We start from the raw sequence: 15,253 nt of genomic DNA, 5'->3' as shown, positions 1-15,253 counted from the left end.
AAAGAGTGAAGCAGAAAGAAAGAGTGAGCAAGAGAGAGCAAGCAGAAAGGGAAAGTGAGAAAAATCGAGAGTGAGCAAAAGAGAGAGAGAGCGAGAGTGAGAGAGCGAGCTAGCAAAAAAGAGTGATAGAGAGGGCAAAAGAAAGAGGGCAAGAGAGAGGGTGAGAGAGAAGGCAAAAAAGTGAGAGAATGAAAGAGAGAGGGTAAGAGGGCAAAAAAGAGAGGGCAAGATAACGATGGCAAAAAAAGAGAGCGAGCGAGAGGGTGAGAGGGCGAGAGAGAGAGAGCGAGAGAGAGGGCGAGAGGGAGAGAGGCAGAGAAGGAGAGAGAGCAAGAGGGCGAGAGAGGGAAAGAGGGAGAAAGAGGGAGAGATGGAGAGAGTGAGAGAGGGAGAGAGAAAGAGTGAGAGATAGAGTTAGAGATAGAGTGAGAGATAGAGTGAGAGAGCGAGAGATAAAGTGAGAGAGCGAAAGAGCGAAAGAACGAAAGGGCGAAAGAGCGAGAGAGCAAAAGGTAGAGAGTGAAGCAGAGAGAGAGCAAGAAAAATCAAAAGAGTCAGAAAAAGCAGGAGAAAGCATGAGAAAAAGCCAGAGTGGAAAAAGGATGAAAGAAAAATAGAGGGATAAAGAGAGTGAAGAAAGAGAAGAAATGTCAAAGACAGAATTGGGATAGCGGAAGAATGGGGAAGGGCCCCGATCAAAATATGATGTAAAAAAAGGAGTCAAGAAGAAAAGCTATAAAAGGGAGATGCAGAGATGAAAGAGATAAAAGGTACCAGACATTGAGTTAGCTGTTAATCTTGTGTCTAGCCCGGTCAGTGATTTATCTAGAAACAGTTTTACTTTGCTATTAGTTTTCCTTCATGAATCAAGCAGCTATTGCTTCCGTACTCTGAGCATAACAACACAACATTGTACCAAACAGTTAGCTGTAGTTCCTAGTTACAGTTATTATATGTTGACCATTAGGTTATTGTATTTTATATCCGCAATGACTTATATATTGCACAATAGAAACAGCGTACAATATTTTCCATATTATATGATAACTCTATAAATTTACTATTCAAGTCACTCTTTTATATATTTTATATAAAAACGTAAAGTGATTTCAAAATTAAAAATAAAATAAATGCTTTGCATTTGAAAGAACAGCACAATATACTCAGAAAATAGTCAACAAAAGCATTCCCATTTTTTTTTCAATTATTAACTGTTGCAGCATCTAGAGAGTTGTTTAACAATTAACGACACTAGAGAGTTTTTAATTGTTAATTTCTAACTGCTAACTGTAAACTTTTAACTGTTACAATGTCTATCTGGTAATAAAGTATCCTAACTATGATGTTCTCTGCATGCAGTTTATTCCTTAGTGTACATGAATGGTATATCTTTACCACCTTCCCAGCTTGCCAAAAAGTTGTCAAACATTTCATTTTGAGCAACAGTGAAGTGGTTCTTCCAGTCTCCGATGTCCCCTACAAAATCCATGCACAATGTAGTGGCTACATAATGGCATACAATACCTACAAAACACAATGCACTCCAGTGAGTAAAACTTGTCAGAGCTTTACTCATCAGAGAGTATTGACTTCGATGAGTCAATGCTCAGGAAGCATTGACTCATCCGAGAGCATTGCTTCTAGTTGACTGGAAGCATTGTTCATTACTTATTTGCATAAGTTATTGTGAGCAGACAGTTTTATTTCAATTCAAAACTGTAAACCAATAAAATAATGCTTCAATCACTCAGACTATGTGTTGATTAAAATAATTATATACTACTTTGGTCAAAGAAACCTGTCTATTTTTAGCACAGACCGTTTCCGTCACATATATTGTCGTTTACAGCACGACAATATATGTGTGCTTATGACAACAAACAGATGCTTGTCTGTGGTTACTGCATTGCAATTGAGCAACAAACTGATATAAAGATGAGCGTTTTCAAATTTACATTGCATTTTTAATTTTTCAAATTTGTTTAAAATTGTGATTTTTGTTTTTGAATTTTAAATTTTAGTTTTTAAACTTTAAATTTTAAATTTAAATTTTAAATTGGAATTTAAGTTTAAATTTTTAATATTTACATTAGTAAAATTTTAGGCCTGTTGTACATACCGTGTTTTTCATAAACCACGTTATGTAACTAGTGGAACACGTTGAAGGTCTACTGAACTTATAATCACTTGACTTTTAATAGTCAAATTTATAATTAAAAGTTTATGTTTGGCTTAAAAAATGTATAAGTGGAGTCATTAGAGTTTTGTCAATTCAGCACTAATAGAAGTACGAAGCAGTCTGACTTGAATTATTTTGGTATTTGAAAGTAAATAATATATTGCCTAGGTAGCAATACAAATATGTAATTATCATCTCTTGGTTGTACCAAAGAGCAATGAACGGTAAGGGAAAGCATATTAAAGTTTGGTTTCAATAGTGTTGTGCTTTGTTTGATAATTAGTTATATTTATATTAATGATGATATTAATATTCACACAATTTTAAAATTTCAATGAATCACACGGCTTGACACAAAATTGACCAATCGAAAGTCAAAAACTAGTCGACGCTGATTGGTCGCTGTTCAAAATACATCTTTCTAATTGGTTATGCCATTTTGGCACCTACACTCTTCCTATACAGCTTATTAGTAAATACTATACTACATAGGCGTGAATAAAAAGGAGTAGTCATCACCACTTCGATATACCAGAGTGTGATGAGAAGCAAAGGAAAGCAGCTAAGTTGGGCTTGAATAGTGTTTTCAGTAATTTAACACTTAGCTATAATTAGGCTAATAATGATATGAAACTGTTATAATGCCACAGGCTACAGATTATAATTATATAGGCTCTAATGTAGCACTTAAAATAAACATAAATTATTTTTAGCTATTATTAAGCACTAAAACACCAATAAGGAAGTATCTCTTCCCGCCATACAATCAATGACTCACTTTTTTGTTATTACAGAAGCTGAGAAACCAGATTATAAATTCTTTAATTCTTTTAAATAACTATAACTTTGAGTAGGTTTAGTTTTCAGTTGAATCAGCAAAAAACCGGTAACCATATATTACCTTTTCTAAAAATCTGTAGAGTTGCACTTTTAACTTCTTCATAAAAGTCTTCAGGATCTACAAGACTAGCCTAAAACAATAACAAATAAAATACAGAAGGGTTGTAGACATCAGCAGAGACAGGAAATATAAGTCTAGCTTATTATAAACATAAAGATGACACTACCATCACTGGCATGAGCGAGAATACTGCTAATTACAAACAAGAGAGTCCTGACACACCTGAATGACTTATTAGATACTAAGTTGTCATAATGAAAGTGAGGGTACCCATAGGAGTGTTAACCGAGGTGTATTAAAGGGGTGTTAAAAGGGTGGTCACACGAAAGCCGAAACGAACTAAACGACGCAAAACGACGTCGTTATCAGTTGTAAACTATTCGGCGGAAGACATTTCTGGCCGAAAAGAATCATTTCGGTCCTGCTCAAAATTTTGAGGCCAAACCCTTGCTCTTATTGGCTGGTTAAAATTCTAGCGGACATGCGTCACATTTCTCCTTACGTGCGTGGGAACAAAGTCAAAAAAGAAATGAGACGATCTTTTTACTTCGTTAAAAAAACAACACGAAGCAATTTACGACAAGGCTCACTCGGACTTGTGATTGTGTTGCATAAATGTAAGATGTTGCACTTAAGTTTTGCATAAATGTAAGATAATGGTTGTGGTTATCTTTCTATCTTTCGTGTAGAATAGAAGTGATGTGTCATACTCATCCTGATGAAGAATCGTTGACTGATTTATTTACCTAAAACCAAAGTACTATGATAAATACTGTTTTTGCTTGTTATGTACTCAGCATAGAAAAACATTCATACGTTAATAAGAAATATAATTCTGATGATGGGAAGGGTTGGCAAAATCTTTGTATCGAGTGATTTTTTTGAGCAGCTGAACGATCTTCTGATAAATCTGCTGCTTAGTTATAATTAATAATTGTTCCTCAAAGTATTTTGTTGGCAATAGAAATATTTAGCTCAAATACATAAAAATTACCAATGAAACAGTGTCCTGACTCCATGCGTATGGTATCTAGAAAGCAAAGTGACTTCGGATGCCGTGTGACATGTGGCTTAGCCGAACCGAACCAAAATAACCTCCGAGCCAAACCAAACCTAAGTCGGTTCGGCCATCGTGTGACCACGGCTTAACCCTATTCCAATTAAACGCAACTACTAAATTTTTCCTAGAATTGTGAGAGGCACATGACTTTAATGTGACTGCTTTGTATGTACTCAATCACTATTTCCTGCGAGTCAAGTATCCTGACAAACTGCAGTGGTGGAGTATCAGAGTGTGTTACAGTTGTTAGTAGTGAATCTAAGATGTTCTGGTTTAGCACATGATCAATATCTTCAAATAATACTATAACAACACTTAATCAGTTTCTTTAAGCTAATATTTCTGCTTGACTTTATCTCTACATTACCATTGAACCTAGCATCTCCATTGTTTCTTTAGAGAGAGGTCCTGTTGTCTTCCCTACTTTCATCTTATCAAAGTTTACAGCTTCAGCTATCTCTTTCACCAGTTCTGGTGATCTGTTGGTACCCATGAACTCATTCACTTTTTGGATGGTATCCAGAGGGTTCTGTAAAAGTTTAGAGACAAATCAGTTGAGAAAAAGAGGATTAAATGGTACTGCTCAAGGTACACGTATAAATAGTGTTCATCTTTGACAGCTTTACCTAGAACCTAGTTGATATCCTAAAGTAAAAAGTGGTTGCTCAGGAAATGGATTTCAATCAAGCAAGTTTTTAAAAACAGTCTATTGCTGTGCTCAAAACATGAAAATTAATACTTCAGTTTCAATTTCATGTTTAGTGAATCTTCTTTGCTTATTACAATCAACACTGGAAGACTTACCCAAATATTTGCTTATCTTTAGCAAAACTTGCTAGCATCTAGCAGAGCACAAATTTATGAAGAGGTGAATAAGATACTCACACATTACACTCACCAGGCACTTATACTATCATGAAAATCCTTGTTAATAGTTAAATATTGGGGTAACATCAAGGTGCCTGATATGACCTCTTCACCACAGTTTGCAACGCATTCAAGTCAACATTTGAGAGGTCTTTAGACATGAACAAACGATGTACTTGATACTGTACTACTAAAAAAAATCTTATTGATCTACACTTCCTTTTCCTACTACTCACTGTTTTCAAATCTTCGTAGAAGACAACAAGAATGTTTGACTCATCTTTGAGAGACCACATGTGTGCAATGTAGTCAAAGTATCTCCCATAGGGAAGGTCCGTTTCATGGAGAAACAACTCCATGAATTGCGCAAAAGTTATGTTTTCAAAAGGATTTGGTTCATCATCCAATAATGGTATTTTCTGTAATAAAAATTATTTACAGTAAATAACACATGTAACTCTAAAATAAAAAATGTTTTTGATAAGAGATAAACTCAGAGACTTACTCTACTTGACTAGTAAAAACTAGATTGATATAACAGGCATAACTTGTAACACAGAGCTAGAGCTATAACAGTGTTTTAAAGGCAATAGTAAAAAATTAGTTATATATAGTTTTGTGTCAACTTGACAGAGTAAAATAAAGATATATTGGAGACACTTGCTAATGCTTAAATACTCGTTCTGCTGAAATGTAACAGTTTAGTGCTAGACAACAACAGTCAAAAAGATACTTACCCTTTACTAATAGCCCTAAGGTGAATTTGGATCAATTGCTATTCAGAACTACTAACTCTGCTAAAATACAATTGTGTTGTGTTAGATAATAAAAGTCAACAAGATACTTACTATGTTCTTGTAATGGTAGTAAAACGAAACACACGTGTCCTTTGGGTTCCTCATCACTACAAACATAAAAGGGATAATACAGATATTTAAGTATAGATTCATACAACGTGTGCAGTGTACAAGATTAGACTACACACTGTTTGTTAATAATCAACTTACCCACAACAGTCTTCGCTTTTCTGAACTCCGCTGGCAGGACATCAGTTCGGTAGTGAGTGTTCACAGCCCGAGGAGAAGGGAATGGCTTACTGCTGAAACTTATTGGAGAGGCATCTATCATCAAAAAACCTTTTGATGTTCTGATGTAGTCAGCTGATCCTTTTAGTAACATCATCATTGTTTCCCACATAAAGTGAGTCCCTGAGTATAACGAATATCTAAATGAACTGAGGTGTCCTAAGTCATCTGTAGCTTCTGTAATGGTTATTATAAATGTAATGCGTGTACAATGAACTTTTGCCATATGATTTTCATTCGTTTTCGGCGTTGACATAGAAAGGCGAAAGTTTCGTATAAAGGGATATAGAAACCTATAGTAAATATCTAATGCAAACACCCTCTGGTAAAAATCATCAAAATTTTATATACGTACTGTACATATTACAAATTAGTAACAAAACGAGATATTAACCTTATAGTAACTATAGCTACCTACAGTAACTTTAGTGGATTTAGTGGTTATGATCTGCAATAAAATGTAACGTTACAATGTAAAGTGTGCAGTACATAGCATAGGGAGTTCTTACTTTCGAGAAAGACGTATAACACAAATGCTGAATTTAACTTAAATGAATCTAGCTTACTAATTTCACTGAACTTCAACTTTTTCACCGCTAAATCTTATCACCCATCTGTTAGCGGTTTCGTTTTCGCAATTACTAATAACGAACGAATAAATCTGAACTGAGTGAGCTCGAGCATCGTATCTCTTTTATTCATTGTTAGAGGGACTTTGGCGAATAGCGTATTGGCTTTTTTGGCATATCGCCAAATTTAAATTTCGAGAAAAGTCTTTGTTCCTTTGTATGGCAAAAAATATGTTGTATGGATAGGGTGAAAAATGAGCGTGTTCTACATCGCAAGGCAAAAAAAAGTATAACAGGGTTGCCGAAACCTGAGGCCGCACTGTTCACCTGTTTCATTAGACTGTGAGCTGATTATGGATATATTTGATATGCTTCAGGGATCCTGTAGCTCCCAACCCGCATTACAGAAAAACACTTAAAGATGAGCACAAAATTTTAGTAAATTGCTTCAGAAGGTATCTATATTTGTCTATCACTTGCGATTGTTTTTGTTGTTTGAGGTGATCTGATGATTTCAAAATTAAAACCGATAAAACTTGATCATGGTTAAAAAGGTCAGTCCAAGCAGAAATGAAATTATAACATCTATAGTTGCAAAGAGAGTAACAGAATAGAAATGTGCAACACTGCAACTTGAAAATAATAGTTTATATCAACTATCTCAACAATAACAGCTAGTGACGTCTTCATGCATGTATCTTTTTTCTGAGCGTTTTAATCACAATGAAGTTTTGTCAAATTTAGTCTTGAAACATTCTGGCAGTCAGACCACCTCAAACAAAAACAATCACGAATGATAGAAAAATACTAATACTTTTTGGTAAAACCTACTAAAATTTTGTGTAAATTCATCTTTAAGGCAAAGTGCTGTACACTACAAGAAGTTGACATTAAGAAACCAAAACTATTCATGTCTATCCTATTGTCAAACACTAGCTTCATCTCAGTGCAAATTCTGTAAACACAGTTGGAATTCCTTGACATAATGACACGTTTATACATGTATTTATAGCTGCTTGACCTTGACTTTATCAGATAGATGAACTATGAACTTTCCGTCTGCAAGCTATCAACTTTTGTCGTAAGATCGATACTCGTGATATACATGTATACTGATACTCCACATGTACATAGGTTTAATACCGATACTCCACATGTACATAGGTATAATACTGATACTCCACATGTACATAGGTTTAATATTGATACACAACATGTACATAGATTTAATACTGATACTCCACATGTACATAGGTGTAATACTAATACTACACATGTACATAGGTTTAATACCGATACACCACATGTACATAGATTTAATACTGATACTCCTCATGTACATAGGTTTAATACTGATACTCCACATGTACATAGGTTTAATAGCAATGTGGAATGTTCTTGACATCAGCGTTCTTGAAACGTCGAAAATGTGCCGCAGAGAAGATTGTAAGGTAAAAAAGCTGTGTAACCTATCGAGATTAAAAAGTCCAGACTACTCAATTGAGTCAACTTTCAAATGCTGGCTCTCATTGCAAAGTCAGTTAACATATCGCCTTTAATATTAGTTTTAAATAGGCACTTTATGTGTTTTAATGTTTGTAGGTGCGTTTATATATCTGACGTGCCCTAGCTTGAGCAGGTAGTAAACTATGAACTCTTTGTCAACAGCCAGTCAATTATTTGAGAATGATTGATAGTTGCTGGTTGAATGTAGGAGATATGCTTGTCTAGTATTGTATTTCACAATAAAGGCCGGTGAACGCGGGTAACACTGAGCCAAATGGACAGGAACCAACTACTATTAAGAGCCAAAGATACTTTCCCATGACTGGTTGTTAGCTGAAACCTCTGATCTTGTGCATAAAAGGCAGTATGTTTAATTCAGTACCATGTACCAACCCTACTGGAAGATAAGCTCCGCTCTGAGAGGCAACAGCTGCACTACTACTTTGAAGGTGTGACTTTGAATGCTTGTATAGGGTGTATTTGTGTGTATGTATGTGCATGTACAAGTGTGTGCGCGTGCTCGTGTGTGTGCATGCATTCATGTGCATGTGGGCACAAGGGCATACGCGCATGCGAACGTAAAGGTGCGCATGCGGGCTCGTGTGTGAATCAAAACTGTCTTCAAAATGTAAAATCGAAATGCTTACCATTTTTAGGAAAAGTTGCTAGTAGGAAGTCTGAGTCATTCCATTTGTATTCTTCCAAATCACTTCGTGCTTTCGGAAAAACGTTCTTGTCCATGACAATGGCAGCGACCTTTACAGAGCCATCATCACTCACAAAGTATTGCCCTGTCGCAGCTCCAGACATGAGCAGAGGTGAAAGGCCTGCCATAGTTTCTTTCTAAGAATAACAAAGAATAATATATTTACTATGAACATGCTGCGGCGAAGTTGGATAAATATCTACGAATATGAACATTGTTTAAGATGAATTTGCACAAAAATCTAGTAGATTTGATCAAAACATATCATTATTTATCTATTATTTGCGATTATTTTTGATGTTTGAGATGATTTGACTGCCAGGATATTTCAAGATTAAAATCAACAAAACTCGGTCGCGATTAAAACGATCAGATAAAGAATGCATGTAAAATGGCATCACTAGTTGTTATCACTGTGATAGTTAATATCGGATATTGTGTTCCAGTCGCAGCGCTACTCACCGCTATTCTGTCGGTCTCTTTGCAACTATAGATGTCATAATCACATTTTCGCTTGATCTGAGCGTTTTGATCGCGATCAAATTTTGTTGATTTTAATCTTGAAATACCCTGGCAGTCAGATCACCTCAAACATCAAAAACTTGATCGTGGCTAAAACGTTCAGTTCAAGCAGAAGTGAAATTATAACATCTATAGTTGCAAAGAGAGTAACAAAATAAAAATGTGCAACACTGCAACTTGAAAATAATAGTTTATATCAACTATCTCAACAATAACAGCTAGTGACGTCTTCATGCATGTATTTTTCTTCTGAGCATTTTAATCACAATGAAGTTTTGTCAAATTTAGTCTTGAAACATCCTGGCAGTCAGATCACCACAAACATCAAAAACAATCGCACATTATGGAAAAATGCTGATACTTTCTGATAAAATATACTGAATTTTTGTGTGAGTTCATCTTTAACACAGGCTGCCTGAGAATAGAGACATGTAAATGCTGTCATGTAAAAGCTTGAGTAGATCTGGTTTCTCCTTTATTGAATTCAATTGTCTGACTACAGTAGGATCTCTTTTTCAACTATAATATTATATTATAACATCGTATGTTATAAACCATCTAGTTCAACTTGATGTTTAGAATATTTGCTCAAGCAAGCTCATTTTGATTGGAAAGTACCTATGCCAACTCCCTAGTTACGGTATACTTACAGTAGTGGCTTCACTGGCTGATAGTGATGTTGGTTGGTAAGATCAATCGGTGTCAGTTACCTTTAGCGTGCAGACTATATTTATAATCTGTAATAATTTATCAAACGTAATCCCTAGCTTTGCGGTTCAACGGAAAGAAAATTCTAGATTATTTTCATGTTGTAATCATTTCATCAGCTAATCCCATTTGTCAATGCTCATCTACTGCTACGCTATGCAGGCATTTGTCCCAAATATTCACTACAACATCTGATCATTTGAAAATATCTTGTAAGCGATGAATGTAGAAATTTGAAGAACACCATTTATCAAGGTGTGCCCTCACAAGTTTCCAGAGCTGGCCTATATTCACTGTCGTATGATAACTGTATGACACGCTCTTATCTACTAAAGTGGTCTCTACGCACAGTCCCGTGTGATGTAAGAAAACACTGGTCTCTAGTAATCACATACAACCCTGAAAAATCTGTTAGTGAATTTTGTGATAAATGTATGCTGCCAAATTACACATGAGCTATACTAATAAAACATCTCATAACAACGCATTTCTTCTGGTGAAATGCCAGAATAACTAAGGGTGCATAACTCCTGAATATAGGAAATAGTAGTCAACATATCAGAGATGTCTTTAAGGTGTCATCTACTTGTGATTATAAAAATACAGTCTGTTTGATGTACTTTAAGAAACTGTTTATTATAAGGATGCATGAAAAGTAGATAGTTTTTACCATAGATATAGTAAACCCTAGATATGCGAATAATCAAAACAAGTGAGGCCTATAATTAGCATGACGCAACGTCATGGTGATGTGCAAAGCGAATCAGCTGATCTATTAACTCCTATTGATTTAGCACTAAAAACTGCTCAATTTTTCCATAGCTTGTGCATCTGAGACTGCATATTTTATTGAACATATGTAAAACCTATATACAGTAATACTTCAACTTACGAGTGCCCTAACGTATGAGAAATTTGAGATACGAGCCAGCTTTTAAGCAAGTTTTAGCACTAACATACGAGCCATGTTTGAGATACAAGCACAAGAGTCAGTTGCCAAGTATGTCGGAGGTGTTTTATGAGAACAGCATCACTCTGTATTTTTCAACTGCTCAAATTATACTTTTGTACCATGTTTTTGTGCGCGATTTTCAGTGCTGAATTATGTGAATTAAAAGTACCGTGCGTGGACCGAAAATTTGCCAGTAAAAGGATAGATAATGCAAAGAAAAAGTGAATGATAACAATAGATATTAAACGGAAAATTATTGAAAAATATGCAAAATATGTATGCGTGATTGAGCTAGCTCAGCAATATGACAGAAATACATCCACAATTATCAAACACAAATATTACATTCAATGCAATTAGTTTGCAAAAGGACTAACCATAGTTTCTAAACAACGCAGCGATCGCAGAAGCTGTAAATTTTGATAAGATGAAAGTAGGAAAGACAACAGGACCTCCATCTAAAGAATCAATGGAGATGCTAAAATCAATGGTAATATAAAAAATTAAATTGTGTAGAAGTAACAAATATAGAAGCTATTTTTTGTATGAGATTACTGGAAGTTAGTGTTGGTCTACACTAGTGTTTAATCGCATAAACAACCAATAGAGTTTGTGAAGGGGAGCATGCCACCTTCACAACTACTAAAGTTCTTGCAGTCTTTTACGGTGACTTCCTAGCACTTTAGTTTTAAAGGAAATCGTACTTTGTACGAGTGCCTAACTTCTGCTCACACAAGTGACACACATCATCATTTTCATCATAAACATCATCATCAGAAATCCATCAAGGCGAAGATGATTGTGCTATTGGTTATGATCTTCGGGGCGTGGCTCCCTAGACCGGCTGATCTCCAGCAGTTTGTTTCCAAGTGTCTTGCTTTATGTTTCACCACTCTTAATTTTTTGGTACTAGATCCAAAGTGGAGGTCGTTTTCAAATCTTAGATTTCGAGCAAATCTGTCTGTAGAAAAACCAATGAGATAGCTTGCCTGATTCTTTCCTAAGGACATCGTCGGTGCGTCTTAGGTTCTTCTATATCCCATCTATTCTTCTAAACATATCTCTTTATATGTGACTTGGTCGATCTATGATATTTTTATCCTATTTCTTCTTTATCCTATTTCTTCTTCCTATTTTCTTCTTCTTTATGGATAACAGCAAGTGTTCACATAACTCTGAGGTTTTTAACTGATTGAAAGAGGCCTCTGTCTTTCTAATGTTAATATTTGAAGTGAAACTTTCCGCAGCAAAGACAAATCTGTGAGTTGGTTTTGCAAGCTTCTGGAGTCATGGGCAATCAGCACACCATCCAAAGCAAATAACATTTCCCTTATGATTTTCTGGCATGTTTCTCTACAAGCCTTCAAATGTGCAACATTTAACAAGTCTACATTATGTCTGGTTTGAATACAAAAACATTGCATGTTGTTTTTAGAGACCACTTCCAAAATAGCCAAAAGATAGAGCAAGAAAAGCATAAATTCTAGAACATATCTTTGTTTTACGCCATTTACTAACTCAACCTCTTTGGAATTGTTCCCTCTCTGTGCTGCAAATGCTTTCCTGCCTCCGTGCAGGAAAGCATTGGTGCAATGAAATTATTGATTCAATTGACAGTATACAGAGAGTATCATTCTAGCAATGGAGAGCAAAGATATACTTTCATAACTATTCTATATATTAAATATTGACACTATATTGACATCTCTCAAGTCTTGAGGCACATTCTCATCTGAGCAAACCTTGAAAATCAGCTGATGTAAGTTTACTATTATCTCTGCCCAGTTTATTTTCAGATTTCTGGCAGAATACCGCATTTTCATGAAGTTCTGCATTTTTTGTGTTACATCTATCATATCTACTATTTCTTTTATGTCTGGAGCCTAGACAAAGATGTGGCCTTAGGTCATTCTTCAATGGTGTCAAAGTTTCGCTCATTAATCTTGAGAAATTGAGAAGTTAATCAAAATGATCAGCAAATTACTTCAGGATCGATGATCTTTTTTTTGTATTATAGGACTGGTATCATGATAGAGTTGGTAGAGAGTTGTAAGCTGGGTAGTCACAACTTACAGCTCTAGGTCAAGATCCAACTCTTGCATTGAAGTCACCAGCAACAACCATTTTATTTTTTTGTTGAGACTTTAAAAAGAACTTCTCACAGTTAGCTGTAAAATTCTTCCTTGTTCTCCTCCAGATCCATCGTTGTTGGTGCAAAAACACTTAGAATTGTAGTAAAAATATCTTCAGGCAAATATATCGTCAGTATTCTATGACAAATAGGTGAAGAATCTTCCTCTATATACCGAATTAGTGAGTTTTTGATAGCAAGCCAACTCCGAATTCTCTTCATTCTTGTTCCTTTTTGCTATTAAAAAACCGTATATCCGTGATGCACTAAATATGTATAACACCGTTGACAGGCCTCATTAGTAGGAGCTCTTTTTGTGCTATTTACATGTATAACCAATTTCCTCGCAATGAGAGCTGTTTTTCACTCCGGTCTACTTCCTCCAGTTCTATCAAACAGAGCTCTCTCTCATGCTCATCTCTGTAAAATTAATTTGTTCCCTGAATCTTAGCTTACTTTTAGCTGCAGCATAGAATGGGAAATGATCAGTGTGAACATTGTTTGTTCGGGCAGGCATGGTATCTCCATATTCTAATCATATTTACCAAAGAACTGCATACAATAACTGTCTCTAATATGGTTTGAAGTAAAACTAGTTCTCGCTCTCTTAGATTCACTCTCTCAGCATACAATAGACCATAGTATAGCAAGCACGGTAGGCTTAAATGGTTGATCAGAGGATCAGTTTGTCGATTTCTTTCGCAAGGTTATCACACCCTCTTTTTGAAGTGGTCTACTTCAGACCTTAAGATTGATACTATATTGGTTTAGTCAGAATAGACAGATTACCCACCGTACCTAATTAAATTCAATGGGTTGCCCTCCAAGTTGCGTGCATCTCCACCTGAGACAGGTTGTACTGAGCTATACATTTGCCGGTAGAAAGCGTTGCACCTGACCTGTCTGGCAACAGCAACTGCTTAACATGGTGAAAAGGCTTTCCATAGTACTTACTATCATACATGACGGCTTATTTCTGATGAGGTACTGTTTTAGTCCTTTTTTGTTTCTAGTGACAGTATTTTACCTCGACGACACTGTACTGACACATCTATGTTGACAACAAGCTAGATCATTTTCTGTATATTTTGGTGTCTACAGCATTTCTATAAGCTTGCTTGTTTTTTGTTTAAGGTTGGACCTGAACACCTTGAAGAGAATCATACAAAACTCAAAAAAGCAACTGTACAAATTTACAGAAAAGGTAATATACAATCAATGGTTTGTTACTGATTCTAAAATCCCATTAACTGAACCTCATAACCTTGCGGGTTGTAGAGTGTTAAGTGTACAATATGAATAAAGTGTTGTTCAGTTAGTATTTACTATCGGTGTTTCAGTGCATCCTGTTAGTTAATGAAATTATTTTCTTGAGTTTAAACTTGTTACATTGTAAGCTATCTAATTATAACTTAATGGTTGACTTGCAACAAAATTCACATTACAGTCATTTGGTATCAAAAGATTCACCATGTCTTACTCTGCTGTGTTGAAGGTGCAAAATATGTGGAAATGTGATTACAAGCTCTTAAAAGCTAAAAAAACGAACAGTTAATCGCCGCCATCACGAGACTGCCGTAGATTAGAATCTCTTTCCAAAACGGCTCAAATGGGACGTAGTTGGACAAAATGGTTTCTGTTTACACTTTCACGCAACCTCATTCGTCGAAATATTTTCACAAATATACTTCACGCATTCAATCAAACCATGTCTATTGTTCTTACGCGTCTATTTCATCATCATTGTAATGCTGTCACTTTTAGCACTGATATCTTATAGCTTACCGTGAAAATTCGTTTAAAGTTTTAATCTTCGCTCGAAGGAGTACATGTACATATCATTGTCTGATAAACATGACGAGCCTGTTGGTTACCTGTGATAATCGAATAATGCTCCAGAAATCATTTGCGAAGTATGGGTCACATGATCAGATTACGACTTGACGATTGCATCAAGCCGAAACAAAACTGTAAAGTAGCGAGCATCTATATTTGATACCGGGTCTTCGGTAAAACCCGAAGTGTTTGTCATAAACTAGTGCTACAAGAAGTTTTATATTGAGCCTT

The 15,253-nt window shown here is 35.6% G+C and overlaps 1 protein-coding gene across 1 annotated transcript; it reads right to left on the bottom strand.

Annotated features, from left to right (window-relative positions):
- Window positions 1–4,498: 4,498 nt before the first annotated feature.
- Window positions 4,499–9,001, bottom strand: LOC137405159 (sulfotransferase 1C2A-like). The gene is made up of 5 exons (XM_068091385.1): window positions 8,815–9,001; window positions 6,015–6,215; window positions 5,856–5,911; window positions 5,244–5,426; window positions 4,499–4,669 (listed from the first exon to the last, which is right to left on the bottom strand). The coding sequence occupies exons 1-5, from the start codon at window positions 8,999–9,001 to the stop codon at window positions 4,499–4,501; spliced, it is 798 nt and encodes a 265-aa protein (XP_067947486.1).
- Window positions 9,002–15,253: the final 6,252 nt, after the last annotated feature.

Source organism: Watersipora subatra, chromosome 9, assembly GCF_963576615.1.
Source record: "Watersipora subatra chromosome 9, tzWatSuba1.1, whole genome shotgun sequence".
Taxonomy (NCBI): Eukaryota; Metazoa; Bryozoa; class Gymnolaemata; order Cheilostomatida; family Watersiporidae; genus Watersipora; species Watersipora subatra.
The sequence above is the reverse complement of the archived record's forward strand: the minus strand, read 5'-3'. Positions and strand labels throughout refer to the sequence as shown.